Source organism: Trifolium pratense, linkage group LG4 (assembly GCF_020283565.1).
Source record: "Trifolium pratense cultivar HEN17-A07 linkage group LG4, ARS_RC_1.1, whole genome shotgun sequence".
In the NCBI taxonomy this organism is placed as follows: domain Eukaryota; kingdom Viridiplantae; phylum Streptophyta; class Magnoliopsida; order Fabales; family Fabaceae; genus Trifolium; species Trifolium pratense.
In genome coordinates, this window is record NC_060062.1 from 25,263,223 (window position 1) to 25,284,648 (window position 21,426).

At 30.0% G+C, this 21,426-nt stretch overlaps 1 protein-coding gene across 1 annotated transcript; it reads left to right on the forward strand.

Moving 5' to 3' along the window:
* The first annotated feature begins 9,951 nt into the window (after nt 1-9,951).
* Nucleotides 9,952-13,443, forward strand: LOC123924132 (jasmonate-induced oxygenase 2-like). Its single transcript, XM_045976909.1, has 3 exons — nt 9,952-10,530; nt 11,220-11,550; nt 13,076-13,443. The coding sequence occupies exons 1-3, from the start codon at nt 10,013-10,015 to the stop codon at nt 13,322-13,324; spliced, it is 1,098 nt and encodes a 365-aa protein (XP_045832865.1). The 5' UTR covers nt 9,952-10,012; the 3' UTR covers nt 13,325-13,443.
* Nucleotides 13,444-21,426: the final 7,983 nt, after the last annotated feature.

The window sequence follows — 21,426 nt, forward strand, 5'->3', positions numbered from 1 at the left end:
ACCTATTAGGTACTCATGGTACTTATTAGGTACTACCATTGGAGTACAAAACATTTTAGTATCAAATAGGTATCACTTCTCAAATAAGCACCCTCTCTCTCATAGTACCTAATAGAATTTGTGGGACCCATTTATAAAGATGTAGAGTTATTGATGAGATGTGTAGTTATTTGTGAGACCGGTTTATAATTTTTTAAGAGGTGCTGGGTTGGAGTGATTGAATGCTTATTAAATACTATTATTAAAAATTTATAAATGAGTGATGTGTACACGCTAGACCCACTTAAGTACTCAAAATTAGATTTCTCCCTTATGGATGCTCTAATTACTATCGGGCCAATGCTGCTGCTCTTCCCAACCGTGAAAGAGTACAGAAGCAATGGAGCCAATGGATGAGGGACCACATGAGAAGAGGGTATGGAAGTTCCGATCATAATGAGTTTGAACGCGTTTTTAGTGCTGTGTTTGGCTTTTGCTACTTTTCTATTTCCTATAATAATAAAATGAGTAAGTGCTTAACTATGAGTGGGTCGTAGTTGGGTGACAGACAGCACAACACAACACAGGATATGTTTCTGACTCAGCCTTCCATTATTTATTTGTACCTTTGATTTTCAACACTTGAAATCAATAGTACTACTTTTCAAGTATATCACACGAGGCTACCACTTGAGTTGAAAAAAATAAACAAAGTGAGGTGAAGTGAACCACTTTTGACGTCGTCATACATATATAGACTATACTTTTGGTTTCATATAAAATCTATGCATACTATAATTCTTTTTTTTTTTATTTTATTAATATGCATACTATATTCTTAATGGAATAATATTTTGATTAAGTCAATCAATAATAATAAAAAGACTTTGATAATTTTTCTTCAGACCCTGTGTTTCATTTTATTTCTTGGATTTCCTTTTTATCTCTTCAATAAACATTTCGGTTTTTGTTTATCGAATTTTTTTTGCCTTGAAAAATATGTTTACCGAATTTTTCCTGAATTTGAACTAAGGGTAAGATTGGATTTTCGGGAGGTAAAAAAAATCACTTGAGGCCTAAAGAGAAATTATCAATGACTTTCTTTTGATCAACCTATCAAAGCCCAACTTAGACCCACCGGGCTGTTCGGGAATTTAGCACAAATATCAAAACCACAGTCCTTAAATTTCGAAAAATTCTCTTTCCCTCTCAACACTCTTTTATTCCCTTAAAATTACTTTTTTGCCCTTGCAAAAAAGTTCGTAATGTATTTTTCTAACTTTTACTAGTTTAAATATTATTTTTAACGGCAAAAAAATTAGAAAATACGTTCCGAACTTTTTTTACAAGGCCAAAAAGGTATTTTCGAGATATATATAATTTAGATGCATTAATTTCAAATATCATGACTCGACCTCACTTATTGTATTGATTGTATAGAAAAGTCCCTTGTTTGATTATCTGCTGATACAATTTAGCAATTTTTTTTACAAATTAATTCAAACTTCGGATCGGTCCGATTCAGAGCAGGTTCTCTGATCCAACCACCGGCTCATCTGATTCACATCGATTTTTGGGGTTTTCAAGCAAAACCGATCATGCATGCTAACCGACCCTCCCACCACACTGGTTTCGATTTTTAAAGCTATGCCTGCAACTAACAGACAAAACAACACGATGGAACCACCAAGGACCGAAGAGATTGCAACAACTGTTTAAAACGACTCCATGTCCACCAAAATCAACACAACCCAACAAAACTCAGACGACCGACAAGCAACTGTAAACGGACAACAAGAGCAAATTTTTGGAGTGTCGAAGGAGATCACCAGTGGAGAGAACTTTGCAACCCGAAAGGGGTAAGAAGATGGCGCAGAGGCAGATCTCATCGCACCATAAACTACAATTTTTTTTCCTTCTTTTTTTCAATTAAAAATGATTTTGTTCAAAATCTAGTCAAATAACTATTTTATGTTCAACATAAGAGTTATTTGTAAAAAAAAAATTACACGTAATCATAATTCATAATGAAAACATATAATATAATTTTTTAAAAAAATTAAACAAAAGGGCCCGTATATGTTGTTAAAAACAGAAAGAGATTTACTTCTCGCGCCTCTTGGAAGTTCTCATTCACCCCCATAAATTTCAAAAATATCCCATTGCTACTTAAGTTGTGAACTCAAGGGGCGCGTGAGAAAAAACAATTTGCATCCTAGAATGCGAACCTTATAAAACAGGGGCCAAAGGAAGGGGAGAAAGATACAAAAATATTAGATTTTATAAGGTTTGCATTCTAGAATTCGAACTGAGTTCACATTCTAGGATGCAAACTGTTTTTCCCCCAAATTTTGCTATTAACACACTTGCATCATACATTGTGATGGGGTAGGATTGAAAGGTCGGGGGGTGATGCAAACTGTTTTTCCCCCAAATTTTGCTATTAACACACTTGCATCATACATTGTGATGGGGTAGGATTGAAAGGTCGGGGGGTGATGCAAACTGTTTTTCCCCCAAATTTTGCTATTAACACACTTGCATCATACATTGTGATGGGGTAGGATTGAAAGGTCGGGGGGTGCGTGTGAGACTCAGGGGGTGTGAGAAAACAAAACTTAAAAGAAATTAAGTATGAGCTTATGGGACTGTTTGTTTGAGATTTAAAAAAATGATTTTTTTTTAAAAAAATGATTTTTTTTAAAAAAAATCATTTTCAAAAAAATCATTTTTTTGTAGAAATTTTGAAAAAAATGTAAAGCTATTTGCCGTTTGTTTACAATCATTAAAATATAGTTTTTTAAGATGGTGTGGGATGATGAATGATAAAAAAATGGATTTTGATAAAAGCTATTGAAAATAGATTCTCATTTTGATGAAAAAATGATTTTTTTTATTAAAATGATTTTTGAAAAAATTTGAAACAAACACAAGTATTAAAAAAAACAATTTTTTTTGGTGAAAAATTTGAAACAAACATGTCCATGTCCATTGAGCTCTTAGTATACGATGGTTTCTCTCCCAACCCCCCTCAATTCTTTTCTACCCCCCAAAAATCCAAGTTTGCCCCTTGCGGTTTGAAACATTTTTGTCAAAAAACTTCGGTTCGCATTCACCGAAGTCAAATATTAGACCATTTCGGTAACTGCAAACCGAACATTAGCGTTTTCGGTACACAAAAAACGAATGTCAGCTTGTTCGGTATCTGCGAACCGAAATGTCCTAGATTTCGGTACGTTGGTCGCTGGAATTAGGCCATTTTCGGTAGAAATTTACCGAAATAATTGTTTCGGTACATGCGAACCGAAATGTCCCAGATTTCGGTAAGTGATTACCGAAATTTATCAGAATGTCAGCTTATTTCGGTTCGTATAAACCGCAGTACCCCAGGGGCAAAAACGGAAATTCAGGGAGTAGAAAAGAATTGAGGGGGGTTGAGAGAGAAAACGTCTTAGTATACATAGCTGGGCTAGCTTTGCAGATTTGTATCCACATTATATTTGTAAGTCCAGCATGAGTTTTTTTTAGCTTGATCTGAGTATATATTTGTTTTTCTGATATGACCTAGCCTAAGTTTTGCTAATTTTTTGAGATGAAGACTTTGGAATGCTGTACTTAATACTATTTTTTTAATAATATACTTATAAAAATTTGAAAGAACAATATGATAAATGAAATATAATATCATGAAAAAGACTTAGCCTTTTAAAATCCTTCTATTCAAAATTCTCTGAAAATCAACAACCAAACACACGTTAAATAAATCATGTCAACTCAAATTGACAAGGCTAATAATTTTAAGGAGATTTGTTTAGCATTAAAAAAAAAAGTTCTAGACGTTAAGATACCCATTTTTATTTTATAATAAATTTACATACCCAATTTGTATAACCAGTAACCACTAACTAGTTGACAAAAAAGAAGTGACAAGTAATAATCTAAATCATCTAAACTAATTTATTTAAATTGTCAAGTTTATTAGATGAATCAATCATTTTGATTCTATAAATAGTATACTCTCCGATCCATATGTAATAGTACAAGTTAAACATGTTTACGTTCTAGTATTATTCTAACACACTTAATTAGAATTAAACAGCTTCCCACGTGTCTTGACCCCATACTCATCTCTAGTGTTGGACCACTCTAGTAGTAGTGGCATCTTCTTTTTGAAACATCTAGAACAAAAAAAAAAAACACATATGAAAATGAAAGCAAGGTTTTGTGGGACAATTCAAATCGCATGCAGCAGCCCGGAACATTTTCATGCAATGAATAAAACAATGCTACAAAATTTGGATGGTTGTGATTATTGTAGATAAGAATGAAAAATGAAGTAAATTAAAATAAAAGTTGTAACAATCCAATTAACTCTGTCGGCATTAGTTTTGGATTTCATATGGTTGAGATATTCTTCCATTCACATTAGTGATATATATTGTTTTAATGGTAAAAACTATAAAATAGAGATGCCTATATAAACGGAACATCAATAAAAATAATAAAACACACACCACCTAATAGTGGTTAATTTTTAATCACATTAGTGATGTACTCCCTCAGTCCCAAATTATAAGGGAAAATAAAAAAAATCATACTTATTAAGAAAAAGTAAAATATGAGAATTTGAAGTATGTTTTTGTGGGTTTTTCTTGGAATAAGTTGCATAGGAAGATGTAAAAACAATTTTTATTGGTTGTTGTTTATTGAGAAAATGAGAGAGAGAAGAAATTAAATGCAATTTGCATTTAATTTTATGAAAATAAGGAAAAAACATTCTTGAAAATGATTTTTTCTCTTATAATTTGGGATAAAAAAAATGGGTTTTTCCCCCTTATAGTTGATTTCATCATATCGTACAATTTACAATATGTACACATTTTATTTAAAATTGTCTTGCTAACCTATGATACATTAATTGTATATGTTAATGAGTTTAAAAGTAGAAGTTTTCCATAAAAATTTAAGATCTTGATTTTTTATTAGTGAGTTTTCTTTTTGTACAAGTTTTCCTTTTACAACACAATTTTTTCTGCTTTCAAATTTAACTTTGAAACATACCTCATGAATATCGAAATTAGAATTCGAAACAAATTATATATAACATATAATATAAAATTGAAACAAAGTGAACTAATTACTATTTATTTTTTGTGTGAGGATACTAATTATTTTTTATAGATAAATTAAGGGTGTGTTTGATTTTGCTAAAAAACAGATGACTGGACTGGACAATTTTTGTTGTACCCTGTTTGATTTGAAACTGGTTATGAGACTGGACAAATTAGATAATAAGGGCTGTTTGATTTGAAACTGGTTATGAGACTGGACAAATTAGGTAATAAGGGACAGGACAAAAACAAGAATTTTTGTCCCTCACTGAACCACCGTACAACTTTTTGTCCACAATACAACTATAAAAAATACCAAAATACACATTTTATTTTCGAATATAAAAATATTATCGTCCTATTTCTCTCCGATACAGTTTTGTCCTGTCCTGTATTATCTTGTTTTGTCTTGTATTGTCCAGTCTTTACTGTTTTACGAATCAAACGCACCCTAAAAGTATTATAAGACATCATATTGACTGACTAGTAGACATTAGAAGAATATCTAATAGCACGAATCATTTACCTCTCTTTGCTCATATATAATAAAATTAAATCAAAATAAATATTATACAATGGAGTCAAATAGAAAAATATAAGCTTTTTTGTTGGTATGCTTTTTTCATAAGTCTCATCAAAATAAAGGAATCAAAATAATCTAAAATTTAACATATCAAACGATTTTAGATTTTTATAAAATTGAACATGAATGATCTATATGATGTAAACTTTCGATCCAACGGTGGATTTTGTAAAATTTGTATTCGTTGAAATGTTATTGAGCGGTGTAACATTACTCAAATGTTACACCAGTGTAATTTGATATATATATATATATATATAGGTCAGGATCAAATGACACAAACTTGTTTGACACCAAATGTTACACCTCTCAATAACGTTTTAACCGATATAAAATTTATAAAATCCACCGTTGGATTGAAAGTTTATATCATATAGATCATTTATGTAAAACTTTAGACAAATTCAAAATCATTTGATATGCTATTGCGACACATAAAGATTAACGACATATAAAAAAAGACGTAAACCGTTAATTTTGATGTATGTCAATAACATATCAAAAGATTTTGAATTTGTCTAAAGTTTTACATAAATGATCTATATGATATAAACTTTCAATCCAACGGTGGATTTTATAAATTTTATATCGGTTAAAACGTTATTGAGAGGTGTAACATTTGGTGTCAAACAAGTTTGTGTCATTTGATCCTGACCCTATATATATATATATATGAGGAGAGATTTGTTGACTCCAGGAATAAGTCTTCATTGACTTATACTCCGCTTAATAACTCGATATCGATACTATATTTCTTCGATCCAACCGTTGAATTCAAAGATCTTATTGAGTAGATCAACTCCACAAATTTTTATAAAAATTCAAAAAATGTAGTTATGTATTTTGGCTATTGAAATTCAACGATTTTTTTAAAAGTTTGTCGTGCGTTCAATTGAAGTTATCAGAAAAAGTATCAAACGATTTTGAATTTTTATAAAAATTTCTGGAGTTGATCTACTCAATGAGATCTTTAAATTCATCGGTTGGATTGAAGAAATATAATGCCGATATCGAATTATTAAGCGGAGTAAGTCAATGTAGATTTACTCCTAGAGTCAACCGATCTCTTCAATATATATATATATATATATATATATATATATATTTATGAAATAGAGGGCCTATGCCCAGCATTTATTTTTTTAAAAAAATTTCTATTAAGTCAACATCAAAGAAGACATCCCTAAACTCCACACAACCTTTGTGAAAAAAACAAAATGTACTAAATTGTCTCATATATTCTTCTTTTTTTTTATTGTTCAAGACATATATTCATTTTCTAATTAACGTAATTCAAACGATGCATGAATTCCACGTTTTAATTTATTCGGTCCCCACCATGAATATCCATTTAAGTCCCACACTCTCATCCCATCTCCCACACCTACAAACCCAACTCCTTAATACCCACAACAAACTCTTAACATTAAAAATCAATCTTGTTTCATATATTTTCTCTATGAATAAAAATTAATATGATTTGGGGTGTTAAACAACTCTGTTCCTTACATTTTATGGGTTCTACGAGTAAACATGAGAAAAAACGTATTTTATTTAACATAATTTTTCGTTTTCGTTTTTGACAATTAGATAAATGTTTTTTTAGTCAACATTTTAAAATGGAATAGTATTAAAAACGGGGATTGAAATTGGATTAGAATTGGCTCTGAACGGACATGATTAGATGATTTTTCTGGTGATGATTATGATCTCAAGTGTAGTGATGAAGAAGGGTACATGCAAGAATGATAATACTCAAACGCTCAAGTCAGTAACTACTTAAGATGAGAGTGTATGAAATGAGTAAAATATGTGTATATGAGTGCATGTATATATAGTAGATGGCGTGCATAAGAGTCTTATGGTCCAATTGTGTGAGTGAAATGAGGAATGCATGTCTAATGACATGGTAATTTATCAGGTATGAATAGTGTATCATAAGAGTATGGTGAGCCTCTGAAAGGGGTCATTTATACGATGTAGGTAAGGATGAAAATAGACTAGGTCGAGCTAGACTTTGTCAAACCTAAGTCTAGCATGTCAAAAATTTGAAGGCATGAGCTTAATCTATAACCTTATCATATACTTATTTTTTAGGCTTGAGTCTGATATTTTAAAATTCTGATATATTCTATTAATCTGTTTAAAAGTCTATTTCATATGAATATATTTAAATAAATAATTACATTTATGTTTAAATATCCTAATGAACTAGTAGACCTATATGAGATTAATCTCTGTATTGATATTTAGGTTAAATATCAACAGGGAGATTAATAATAAACTAGTAGATCTATGGGATATGATTAATCTCCCTATTGATTATATATTACATCATATTTTATAACATACATTTATATATGTGAAATATTAATGTAGATTAATTAAGTTAAACTATTGAAAAAAGTTAATAGATTTATAATTTAATCAAGATACAAATTTTAATATGTAATAATAATTTTAATACAAATATTATTCATATTTATTTAAATAAGCCGATCTATTAGGCCTAACAGATTTTTTTGTATGGCCTGCAACCTGACTTTTTTAGCTAAATAGGCTTATAAAATGCCTTAATTAACCTGCTATATTTTAAAAAATAGTCTGGCTAAGCCTAAGAAGGCTAGACCGTAAGTTCCTATAGGCTGGCCTGGTCTATTCCCATCCCTAGCTATGGGTGAAGCCCTATGAGGACGATACGCCTTAGTGAAAATGATGGAGGCGTTGCGGGACATAATTTTTTATTGATGAGAATTTTCAATTGATTAAAATTTTCTATGGATTAGAATTCAGATTTAGTGAGTAGAATTAAATTCCTGGGAGTAGTATTCAGTTGCGAAATTAGAAATTTAAATTTTCTATCGAAACAATGAATATTGAATTGGAGTAGTAATTGGAACTTAGATATATTGAAGTAGTAATATCAATTACTTGAGGATTGAATTTTTTTCTTTGATTAATTACAATTAATTGGATAGCAAATGGAAGTGTTACCTTTTTTTCCCTTTGATGAAACAAATGACTAGGGATGATAAAAAAACCCAAACCCGAGAGACCCACCCGAACCTAAACCCAAGTCAACGGGCGAAACCCGATTTGACTGGGTTTGGGTTTGAGTTTGGGTGACACCCGATAATATGGGTGTGGGTTTGGTATCAGTCAAACCCACACCCGAAACCCATACACCCACCCGAAATATTTTATAATTACCTAATTACCCCCATAGTCTCTCTCAATTTCCTTGAAAGACCTTAAATTTTAGTTGTAATTTAATTTCTTGAAAGTCTATGTTGTAATTTCTTGAAAGTCTATGTTTGAATTTCCTTGGAAGACCTTAATTTTAGTTGTAATTTAATTCAAAGTCTATGTTGAAATTTAATTTCTTAAATTTGCAAATTATTTTCAAATGTGCTGCGGGTTTGGGTTTGGGTGGAAAAAACCCGAACCCAATGGGTGTGGGCGTGGGTGTAGTTTTGCCACCCGAACAACCTTTGGGTTTGGGTTTGGGTGATGATTTCGGGTATGAGTTTGGTAAGTGTCAAACCCGCACCCATGGGCGCCCGTTGCCATCCCTAATGACTAGTTTATGAGAACCTGAAAAACCTGAAGTAAGATAGTATTTTTTAAAATTTTTTTTTGTGTGTTAACCCTCTAGTTCTCAGGGAAATGATGTCTCAGTAATCCAGAGTTCGACCACGAAGTAAATAAAGTCTTACAACAAATTGTTTCCATCAGAAATTAAATTTTAGTTGATTTTTTTTTTAATATTATATGAATACAAAAAATATTGAAACCCTAAAATTGTGGGCCTTAGGTCATGACACTCCTGACCACATAGCCGACCTTAGTCTTAAGAGTTCGTTAGGGTCAAAACAAGTCTCAAAATTCTTATAAAAGCCTTTCTTTTATTTCGATGTGATTTTGGTTCATTCATATATGCATTCTTTTAACATAAATAATAATATATTTTGTCTTTTATATTTTTTATTTGGCATTAATTATTTTGTCTGATCTTCAAATAAATAATAATATATTTTGTCTATTATATTTATCATCAAAATTTTATAAATATTTGTAGTACATTTTTTTTTTTAAAAAAATCTACTTAAAGATTGCCTAAGAATAAGATTCTCACGTCAGCAAAAGTTAAACCTACGAATTAGTACGATATAAGTCAACATTTTATTAACTGGACCAACATCTGATGTCACTTGTTTCATATATGAAATATATATATTTCTTTATTTTTTTGCTATAAAATAGTGACATATTATTTATATAAGATGAATTATATAAGATGAAGAGTGGAGTATATCTTAGAAAGTAATTAATCAACTTGATGCAAAAAATGATCAACAATAGCAGCCCACAAGATTGGCCTGAGCCAATAATCAGAGTTCAATCTTTATCCCAAACTTGCATAGATTCAATCCCTCAAAGGTATATCAAACCCCTTAGTGACCGTCCATCAAAAAACACTTCTTTTGAAACAACCAATTTCAACATCCCAATAATTGACCTTAAAGGTTTATATAGTATTGACCCAAATGAAAAAGCTTCAACTTTTAAGCAAATTTCTGAGGCATGTAATGAATGGGGATTCTTTCAAATTGTTAATCATGGTGTTAGTCATGATTTGATGGATTTAGCTAAGGAAACTTGGCGTGAATTTTTTCATTTGCCTATGGAAGTGAAACAACAATATTCAAATTCACCAAAAACTTATGAAGGGTATGGTAGTAGACTTGGTGTTAAGAAAGGTGCTATTCTTGATTGGAGTGATTACTATTATCTTCATTATCTTCCTTTGTCTTTGAAGGATTACAACAAATGGCCTGCTCAGCCTCCTTCTTGCAGGTAATTTAGCATGTATATTCATCGTCGTCGTCATCATCATCAACAATTCATCATGCATGAACTGATCATCATGTATGATCATTTGACCTCTACCCTACAACTCGTTACATCAGAGGTCGGTCATTGTATTAATACAATGATTAATTTCTAAAACGAGTTGCAGAGCCAGAAAGATTGATATATGTTGTGTAATTTGAATTAAGTATGAACAAAATTGTGGAAATATGAAATATGTTTTTAATTTTGTTGCTAAGTGTTTGAAAGACAATCAAATTAAAAATGGATTCCGCTTTTGTGATTTTCATTACATACAACTCGTGGTTCAAATTTTTGATGTTTTTGAATCTTTTTTCTTATTTAATAGTTTCAATTCCTTCACAAATAACGAGAACTAATTCAGTCACGTTTTTATGTTCAATTGAACTTCTTTTTTTCTTGGAAAAAACTTTTTACCAAACATATGTGAATTTAGTCATGATCTTATAAACAGTGGAAGAACAAATATTTCTCGATTAATCCTATTGCACCTCATTTTTCGAGAATAAAAAATATATTTTTTAATCAAGTTTGAATTTGTTCATTTTGACATTAATCTTCTACTTTATTATTTCTTGGTTTCATCCTATATATATATATATATGTCAAAGTTTAACTTATTGTGCTTATGTGTAACATAATAATTGGTGTAGGGAAGTATTTGATGAATATGGAAAAGAGTTAGTGAAATTATGTGGGAGATTAATGAAGGTTCTATCTATAAACCTTGGATTAAAAGAAGATTATCTTCAAAATGCATTTGGAGGTGAAGAAATTGGTGCTTGCATAAGAGTGAATTATTACCCAAAATGTCCTCAACCAGATTTAACTCTTGGTTTATCATCACACTCAGATCCAGGTGGCATGACACTTTTGCTACCAGATGATGAAGTACATGGTCTTCAAGTTCGTAAAGGAGATAATTGGATTACAGTCAAACCTGTTAAGAATGCATTTATTGTCAATATTGGTGATCAAATTCAGGTAAACTATGCTCCCTTAATTCTTCTCGTATTCAGGCAATATTTAAGTTTTCTATTTATTTTTCATACAATTTTACGTAATTGTTTTCATTTTACAAGGCCTCGCAACATAATTTGCTTAGATCTCTAATTATGTTTAGCTAACGCTACTCTTATATGATATGATGACAATTAAATCTTTTAGTATTTTTTAGTTGAATTGATAAAGTTGAAGGTCTCAAATTCTTTTCGACTAAAGTTTACTCCTGAGCCTTAATAACATTTAGGTTTTCTATTTATTTTTCACACAATTTTATGTAATTTTTTTCATTTCACAAAGCCTCACAATATAATTTGCTTACACCTCTAATTATGTTGGGTCGGCCTTACTCGTATTAGATGTTTTATTTGAATTTTGTATTCTTAAAATAACGATTAGTTGTGTTATAAATTATTAATTAATATTTTAAAGCGACAAATAATTTAAGACATTAAAAATTTGTAAAAATTATAATGAGACTGGGGGAGTAGTAATTTTTAATTTCTTAATCCTTAATTAGTTTATCCTTATAGATGATGTTTGGCTAGAACTTTATCATTCATGAATCATGATGCATGAATCTATCACATGGAGGTGACACGTGAAGTTGGTGCGTTTTTCTATTTATTATTTGACTTGTTCTTTGTCAGAGTTTTTGGACTGTTGTGACATTTTTGAAAGAAACATCTCATTCTCTTTGTTTGTATTACTACTAATTTATTTATTTCTTTTAAAAAGAGTTTTGTTAAGTATGATTTCTCATTCAGTTTTTTTTAGTCATGTGAAGAGAAAGGGATGAGATATATAGATGGTAAGTAGAAAGAAATAGATGAAAAATATATTATACTTAAGTGGTAATACTTATATATATATATATATATATATATATATATATATATATCAACAATAAAGTTATTTAAGTGGTAAGAGATTTGTGCTCCTTAAAGGCGTGGTTAAAAGTTTAATTTTTAAACCTGCATATGAAAAAAGTTTGGTTGAGATGAGAGAATCCATCTTATTTATTTTACAGATTCTTCAACAGATTAATTCTTGTTAACGGTGCTGAAAAAATATCTTAACTTTGTATCTAAATTCTTGTGACAAGTTTTAACGAAGAATCGAGAGACATTGAGTTTGGTGACATAGAAATATGCATATAGAATTTGCTTGAAGGAGACGTTTTTTCATAAAGAAGTAAACAAAGTGGATATAAACATTTGGACATGATCATGGCCATAGGTTTAAGGATAGGGTCGTTAATTTATTTATGACATGTCCACATTCTAAATACTATATGATTCCATACTTTAGCTCTATCATTCATGCTTTTACTTTCATATATATGTTAATTTACGACTCTAAGGTTGTCCTCTCTTTTTGTAGTGACCAATCATATGAATAAGACTTAGCATATATTTCTACCATGACTTGTTTAGTATTATTTCATTAACATGTTATTATTATTATATGGAAATAGTAATTTGTTTGTTTTGTGTTTGATATTAAGGTTCTAAGCAATGCAATGTACAGGAGTGTAGAGCATAGAGTACTAGTAAACTCGCATAAAGAGAGGGTTTCTTTAGCTTTCTTCTACAACCCTAAAAGTGACATACCAATTGAGCCAGCAAAAGAATTGATAAAACCGGAAAGGCCTGCACTTTACCCTCCTATGACCTTCGACGAGTACAGACTCTTCATTCGAATGAGGGGACCATGTGGAAAATCTCAAGTCGAATCTTTAAAATCTCCAAGATGATGTGCATATGTTTCGATTGTTGTTAAGTTATGCCAAAGCACAGCTGCATTGTAATTTTCTTGAAGCATAAAATAACAGTTTTTTTCAAAATAACAATATATGTCGTCGTTGAAATTTTAGATATTAATTTTTTAAATATTTGTCCTCAGTAGATCACTTGTAGAGTTGGCCGATATTAGAATTTCTCACAAAAGTGATCGTAAGTTATAAAAAGAACAATTTGTAAGAGTTAATTTGTAGAGGACATTTCTAAAATTCTAATTGTTTCGGACCGGGTCCACTCGCATTGGACCGGGTTACCCGAACCAAGAAGTTTATTAGACAATATTTTGGACCATAAAAGCACACTGAATAATGTCCATTTGGACTCGGGACAACCTAATTTCACCCTATGAGTAATCCGCCTATACGTACAGGTGTCTGAGAGAAAGTTTTAGGTCTCTGAAACTCTAATTCCCTATATATGAAAGTCTATAACTCATGGTTTAGGCCAAATATATTACATTAAAATTCTAATACCTCTCATATTCTGTACCTATTGACTTGATCGTCGGACGGAGTATATGCAGATGTCACCTCTTTCAACGAGTTCATCGTCCAATAGTCCAAATTCAATGATCTGAAACAATATTACTATGATCTAAGCTTAGTATCACTCCTCTGGACAGAGTTCACCACTCAACGGTCCGAATTCTAACAACCAGAAAAAACATACCATCCATATTCCATATCTCATATCTAGAGAAAATCACTAATAACCTTTGTTGACTATAGCAAATTACTAGTATTTAATATGCATCCATATCTTATTCCTAACATTAAAACCGACCATGACAAGTTAATATTTAATAATTTTTTTTTGACAACAAATATATTATTATCTTGGTTTCTGCACAAGACGAACAGAAACAGTATTTAATAACTATCCATTCCATACCTCATTCCTAAGATTAAGGTTAGGGGACTATTCCAAACTCTTCTAATTAACTAACTCTTTTGACCAATGTTGAACGCACTATTCAACAACGTGGGTTATTCTTAAATGTAAAACCGACAAATGTGACTTATGTTTATGTCATCGGAAAATGTAACTATTTTCTTCAAAAACAAAAATGTAACTATTTGAATTTTCTAACAAGATCATGCTCCAAAGTCAATTTTGTCTGCTATAAATTAAGGTTAACACAATAAACTATTCCTTTCGCATACAAATACAAATATAATAAAAAATAACTATTTATGCGGTGTTTAAGAAATTTAGTTAAATATAATTAATTTTTTTGATTTAATGCAAAACATGAGTTAAATTTATTACTATATTATTCTTTGAAAAATGATTTATGCCTTGGAAATCACATAAAATTTTGAAAAGTGAAATGATTAAATAAGGGTATATTAAAAATAATAGTATTAATTAATTTAAAAATAATTAATTTTTATTTATATTTGTGTCCAAAATTTAAAATATTTTTTTTCTTATATTTATGTCCGGAAGAATTACTATATATATTTTGGATAGCTACATACATTTTTAATCACGTGGTTGTAACTGTACAATTAGTGGCTTTTCTTTTAATTATTTTGAAAGGCACTCATGTTGTCTCATATAGTGGGAGTGAGTCACCCGAATCTAGTAAGTACATTTATATTTATTTATAATGTTAGATTTGTCGTTACATATCCATTGTTAGATTAATTAATTTCTAACTCTTTTTTTATTTCTAATAATTTACTATTATTGGGACGGCTGATCAAATTATATGTTAAAAAAAAAAAAAAAGTCTTGCTTTATACGTATCACATCATTATCAAATGCTCATTTTCGTCATTAAGAAAAAAAATATTGAATTAGTTTAGTTCTTCCGTTAGTTTATATCCGTTAGGTTATAAGAATTTAAAAATATAGGAATCTTGAGAAATAATATATTATACCCAACCAAAAAAAAATATAGAAAGATTGACTTTTGAGTTAATAGATTTTCATTTTTACGGTTGAATATAGTTGATAAAATTTAGAAATACGACCATCCTTATGACCTTAACTCAATTGATAGGGTTATCGTATTTTATATGCAGTGATCGGAGTTCGAACCCTGAACGACAAAAAAAAAATATTTAGAAATACAACCATCTTCTAACTAATCAAAACTACAATACCTTATGTGTCAAAAAAAAAACTACCTTAAAAAAACCATCTTGCTAACTTGAATTTAAGAATTTCAATATAACTTTAAAGATGAATTTAAGAATTTTTATTTTTGGATCATTAATATAAGTCCTTCAACATTATTTTTATTGGTTTTTCTAACTTGTGCAACATTGCACGGGATAAGGAACAATTAATGCAGTATTTTATGAATTTCTCCACAACTTATTAATGCGTTTTTTCTTGAAAATTGGTTTTCTTCTTCTTCTCTCCTCTATTAACTACCACAGTTCTTGTTAATGGTGTTAAAGGACCATATCACAACCGTCGGAGTTTAAGTACAGTAACAAAAAAAAAATCACAGCTTAAGTACCATATCACAGCTACGTCGCAAATAGACCTCGTTGAAGCAGGGATTACAAAGATCCCTCAAATATTTCATCATCCAATAACACCAAGAAGGTATCAGATTCAGAGGACCAAACTGAAGTAAGACCAAACCATAAGAACAAAATGATTTCTTTTAGTAAAAGTTAAGAGAATTTGTTTTTTTCATAAAGTGTTGCATTAATTGTTACTTATCCTATGCAACGGTTAGAAAAACCCTATTTTTATATTTAGTTCTTTAACACGTGTTATTTTGTTGATATAGGTACCAAATTTTTATCGTTATCAATATTGACTATATATCTATGTGAATATTAGGGCATGCAATGAGAATTCTCTCCTCTTAACTAAATTCTTTCCATAAGTAGGAGTCATAAATCAAACCCTTAACCACCTATTAAAAGGTTAAAAACTCATATATACTGCTTGAATCAATTCATGTTTGTCAGACAATTGATTATTTATTGACTATACTGTTAATTTGTTTAGTTGAAGACAAGTATATATCTAGTGTGATACTTGTAAATTTTACTAAAAATGTTTTTAAATGAGGGGTTTTAAAATTCCATAAGGACATCTTAATTGATAGCTGCATCGACATTATGTGTTGTAGCATTGTGGTATTGGGCTCCATCGGATCGACTTTTACTTTAGGTACAAATTAACATCTTAGTTCAAGTGAGGGGTGTTAGCGATGCGGTGTGGTTCAGTTTTGAGCATAAAAATTATCCTAATTGCGAAATAATAATGCATGTGGTTCGGTTTGGTTCGGTTGGTTTTTAAAAAGTCATCTAAACCAAACCATTGTGGTTAGGTTTGGTTTGATCGGTTTGTGCAATTTATCACGATATAAAAAATATGACAATATTTTCAACTTGTTACAAAATAAACATAGCAAATTTTAATTTATTTTATTGTTTATATGATACAATATCCATATAAAGAAATTGCATATACATAATAACTTATTTTTAATACCAACAGTATAGTTTTGAATCGCGTGAAATGATATGTTTTGACGACCTACTATTTTATTGACTCAATTTGGGTTGATTGCTAATAGTTGATAGAGTTAAGTTAAGTATTGCGGTTTGGTTTGGTTTTGCTCGGTTTTCTGAAATGAAAACCGCAAACCAAACCGTGTGGTTTAAAAGAAAAATGATTTGTGCGGTTAAAACTAAATGTGGTTTTGATATGGATTAGTTCGGTTTACGGTTTTACTTTTGGATTGGTTCGGATACGATCACCCTTATTAAGAGTGATAATCTGATCCATCAATCTACCATCCATTCAATTCATCCAACCAAATATCCCCGCTTGAGTCACAAATTAGTGCTACACAACTCTGGCCAAACATTTATATACACGTCCTTTGTTGGTGCTAGTAGAATTTTGTGTTGTTGGCATGTTTTGTTGTCTCTCTTTTGTTTGATTTTGGTGAAGGTTTGTCCTTTGGAACCGCTTGCTTGTAGAGGGGGTGCTAAGAGATCTCATTTCTAGCCCTGCTCATTCTTTTTTATTTGTTGCTTTGCTTTATCTTCCTAATATTGTTTCTTTTTTATTTGTTCTGAATATCTCTAGTACTCGTTGTACTTTGATCTTTTGACGTTTTTTTTCATTTAATATATTTGCTATTCAAAATGGAAAAAAAAGACATTTATAATATATCCTATGTAAGATATATAGTGTAATATTTTTACTTGGCTTATATGGTACTTTGTATTGGATTAAATGGATGGATTTAGATATTCATGTTTCTTAATTTTTCTATTTATTTATGGTTGATTTATTTAAAAGTTAATTCATTAATTGGATACATTATCCATATTTTGTGATTTTTTCTGTTGATCCCTTTTAGTAAGTTTTATAATCCGCACTTTTCATAATAAAAATAAATAAATTTACAATTAGCACAAAATAGATTAGTTTCATTCACAGTGGAATTTCAAGTTTAGTCATAATACTCTATGTCAATTACCACAATTATCTCTAAAAGGAAAATAGTAAGAACTAATAAGCTTTCACAAAAAATATTAAGGCATAGAACTATACCTTCCTAGTGAAGAATTCATTTAATAAAATTTTATCTATTGGTATAGATGTGATTTTACTCCAACGATGGATAAAATACAACGCCTTTGTAATTTTGTAAGAACTAAAACAAGATAAAATTTAAAAAGAAATAAAATTCAAAAACTACCAATTTTATAAAGACCAGCTATACTTACAATCAAACTTTACTATATATATTCACAAGGGAAGGTACTATTAACCCTTCTTGAGAATATTTTATTTTTTGTTGTATAGGTGAGAATATTTTATCATGTGATATTAATAATAATAATAATATCTTGTTTGAAATTATGATGTTGGAAACTTTGAGTCTACACTAGTACCCAACAATTTTATTGGTTTGACATGCAGATGTTTGGGTCTTATATAGAATTTTCAATGCAAAATCACTAGCGGTGAAATCCAACTTGTCTTGTGGAAATGGTTATTGGTAAAAAAGTTTATTACACCATTTTTATTTTATGAATGGTGTGTCAACACCGTGGATTGTATACTTCGGTAATTTTGGATTTTGTACAGAATTCTTTATAGGACATGATATGTGTTCTTAGGTTCGTTATTTAGGTAGTGAATTGAGTTCGCTACTTATTGGTAGCAAATTGTTTTTTTTTCTTTTTTAATTTATGCATTTTACACACTTGCTACCTAACTTGCTAGGGAGATAAAATTTAAAATTCAGAAAGCGCTTGAGAAACTCAGAAAGCGTGAAAAAAAAAAATACTCTAATATAGTAATATATATGGCCTATACTAAAAGGTTTAAGGAGCAATATATATTGAAACCCCAATTTCATAGTCATTCGGAAAAGCTTTGGGAGAGGCCAAAAAGACCATTTAAGATTAGGGGCCTCCAGCTTCCTTCCACCCCCACAAAACTCATTGAAATGTCAAAGAAGAACTTAGCCAATTGCCATGTTCTCATTGTAAACACGGATTAATAGAGAGGAAGTAGCTGAGACAACAGTCATATATGTATACTTTTGATATTGTCCAAAGTTATTTTTTCATTTTAAATTTTGGTCTAATATATATACTTTACAGTTACTTGATAGTTTAAGCCATTAAATTTGGTCTAAAATGGTGAATGATTTATGTAATAAACAAGAGAAACCGGGAGTCTAATCCAATAAACAAGAGAAACCGGAGTAGTATACATCAGATGTTTGGAAAATTTTTACTAAAATTGGTGTGGGAAAGGATGGAAAAGAGAGAGCTAAGTGCAAGGGTTGCAAGAAGGATATTATGTAGGTGGTGGTAGAGAAGCTGGAACGTCAACTTTGAAACATCATATGATCAGGTGTCGGAAATTGAAGAAAAACAAAGATGATAATGCTAGCAAACTTATGCTTGACCACGCTGGAAAATTGAGATCAAGAAAAATTGACATGAAAGTTGTACATGACTTGATTTCCATGATTATCATTGAGCATGACCTTCCATTATTTTTTGTTGAATATAGGAGAGTTAGAGAGTTGATAAAATATTTAAATCCTGAATGTAAGATGTTTTCTAGGCGTGTTGCCGCATTGGATATGATTAAAATGTATGATGATGAGAAGAGAAAGTTGCAAGAAAGATTACTTTTAGAGCTTGTGTGGATAAAAGCGGTGGCGTTGATACTAAAGTTGGATTGCGTTTAGATGTTGCTACTAGGTGGAACTCTACATTTTATGATGATTGATGAGATATGCCCTCTGTTGTTTTCGGTTAAATTATATAACATTACTATTTTGTTTTTGAATCGGTTGGTATTAGATTTTTGGTTGTACTTTTAATTTTGTTTTGGACTATTAAAGTTCTTTTTAATATTTTCAATAAGACTATTAAAGTTCTTATTCAATATGATTTGTGTTTATTTAACGGATTTGAAGTGTGTGTGGAAAAAAAATGACGAAAAGAACAAGTTGAATTTGATTTTAGTTGCATTACTTACATAAAGAAGATAGATAAACTCAATGATATCACAAACTTTATTTATTTTTATTTGTTAGTTACAATTAATGTTATAACATAAATAATTAATAATATAACTTTTTTAGCTTTTATTATATCAATATTTTACTAATTTAGTTTATTTTTTGAAAATGATTTTTTTAATTTTTTTTTTGTAATAGTCCGCGGGTTAACTGTTTAACCAGCGGACATACGCGGACCAGACTCGGACTTACATATTATAACTCGTTTATGAATTTTTCTCTTTCCACCCCCATGTTTCTTCCAAACCCCTTGAAATTCCAATTTTGCCTCAAATAGTTTTTGGAAAACGTTTTTCAAAATTCATATTTTTTCGGAATCTATTTTCCAAAATAGACTTAAATGTAGTTTTCAAATCTATTTTTTTCATTCACATTTCAATGTTTCAGATTTTATTTTCCAAAAAACTAATTATTTTGGAAAACGTTTTCCGAAAATTCAAATATTTTGGAATGCAGAATCCGAAATTTTTTAGGCAAATATTTTCCTAAGTGATTTTGGAAAACGTTTTCGAAATCCTATTATATAATATTTTTTATTCTGTTTTTAACACTAATCAGTATCCAAACATAATCCAAAATATAATTGTGTTGATGGATGTGAGTTATGTACAGTTGCAAACGAGCATGATGTTTTGCAGGAAGCTTGAATTAATTAAACAAAATAACAAATATGTGAGAAGCTTGCGAAAGATAGAGATAAAGTTTGATAAACATTTTGACTAAAAAATGATTGAGACTGATAAAAAAAATCAGTTTTTTTTTACTAAAAATAAAAATCAGGTTAGAACACTAAATTTGTGGTCCTGATCATAGATAATAGGATTTTGAAAAAACATTTTCCGAAATCACTTCGGAAAATATTTTCCAAACCAATTTTGGATTCTGCTTTCCGAAATATTTGAATTTTCAGAAAACATTTTTCAAAATAGTTAACTTTTTGAAAAATAGAATCTAAAACACTTGAATGTTAATGAAAAAAATAGATCTAAAAGCTACATTTAAGTCTATTTTGCAAAATAGGTTTCGAAAAAATATGAATTTTGGAAAACGTTTTCCAAAAACAATTTATGAGGGCAAAATGGGAATTTCAAGGGGGCTGGAAGAAACATGGAAGGTTTAAAGAGAAAAATTTCCCGTTTATATTTGTTGACGGGCTTGTTTGCCCCATTTAATATACAGACTTATGCGGGACGGGTTAAACGGGACGGGCTAGCCTACATACCAACTCTAGTCATTACACACTTTTTCTTTTTTTTTCTTTCTTCTTTCCTTCAACTAAATTAATATTTACTCATTTGTTATATAAATACATTTACTTACTTTTATTTTACTATAATACATTTTGTTGAAAACTCTTAATATTTATTTTTTAGCGGTAAAATTAATATGTGGAAAACTAAATGGGCTTAGAGCCCATGCTTTTCTTCCTCTCGTCCTTCTTCTTCTGTCCTCCGTTTCTTTTTTTTTTTCTTGTTTTTTTTTTTTTTTTTTGTGTTGTGTGAGACTGGGGTGGTTTGTTGG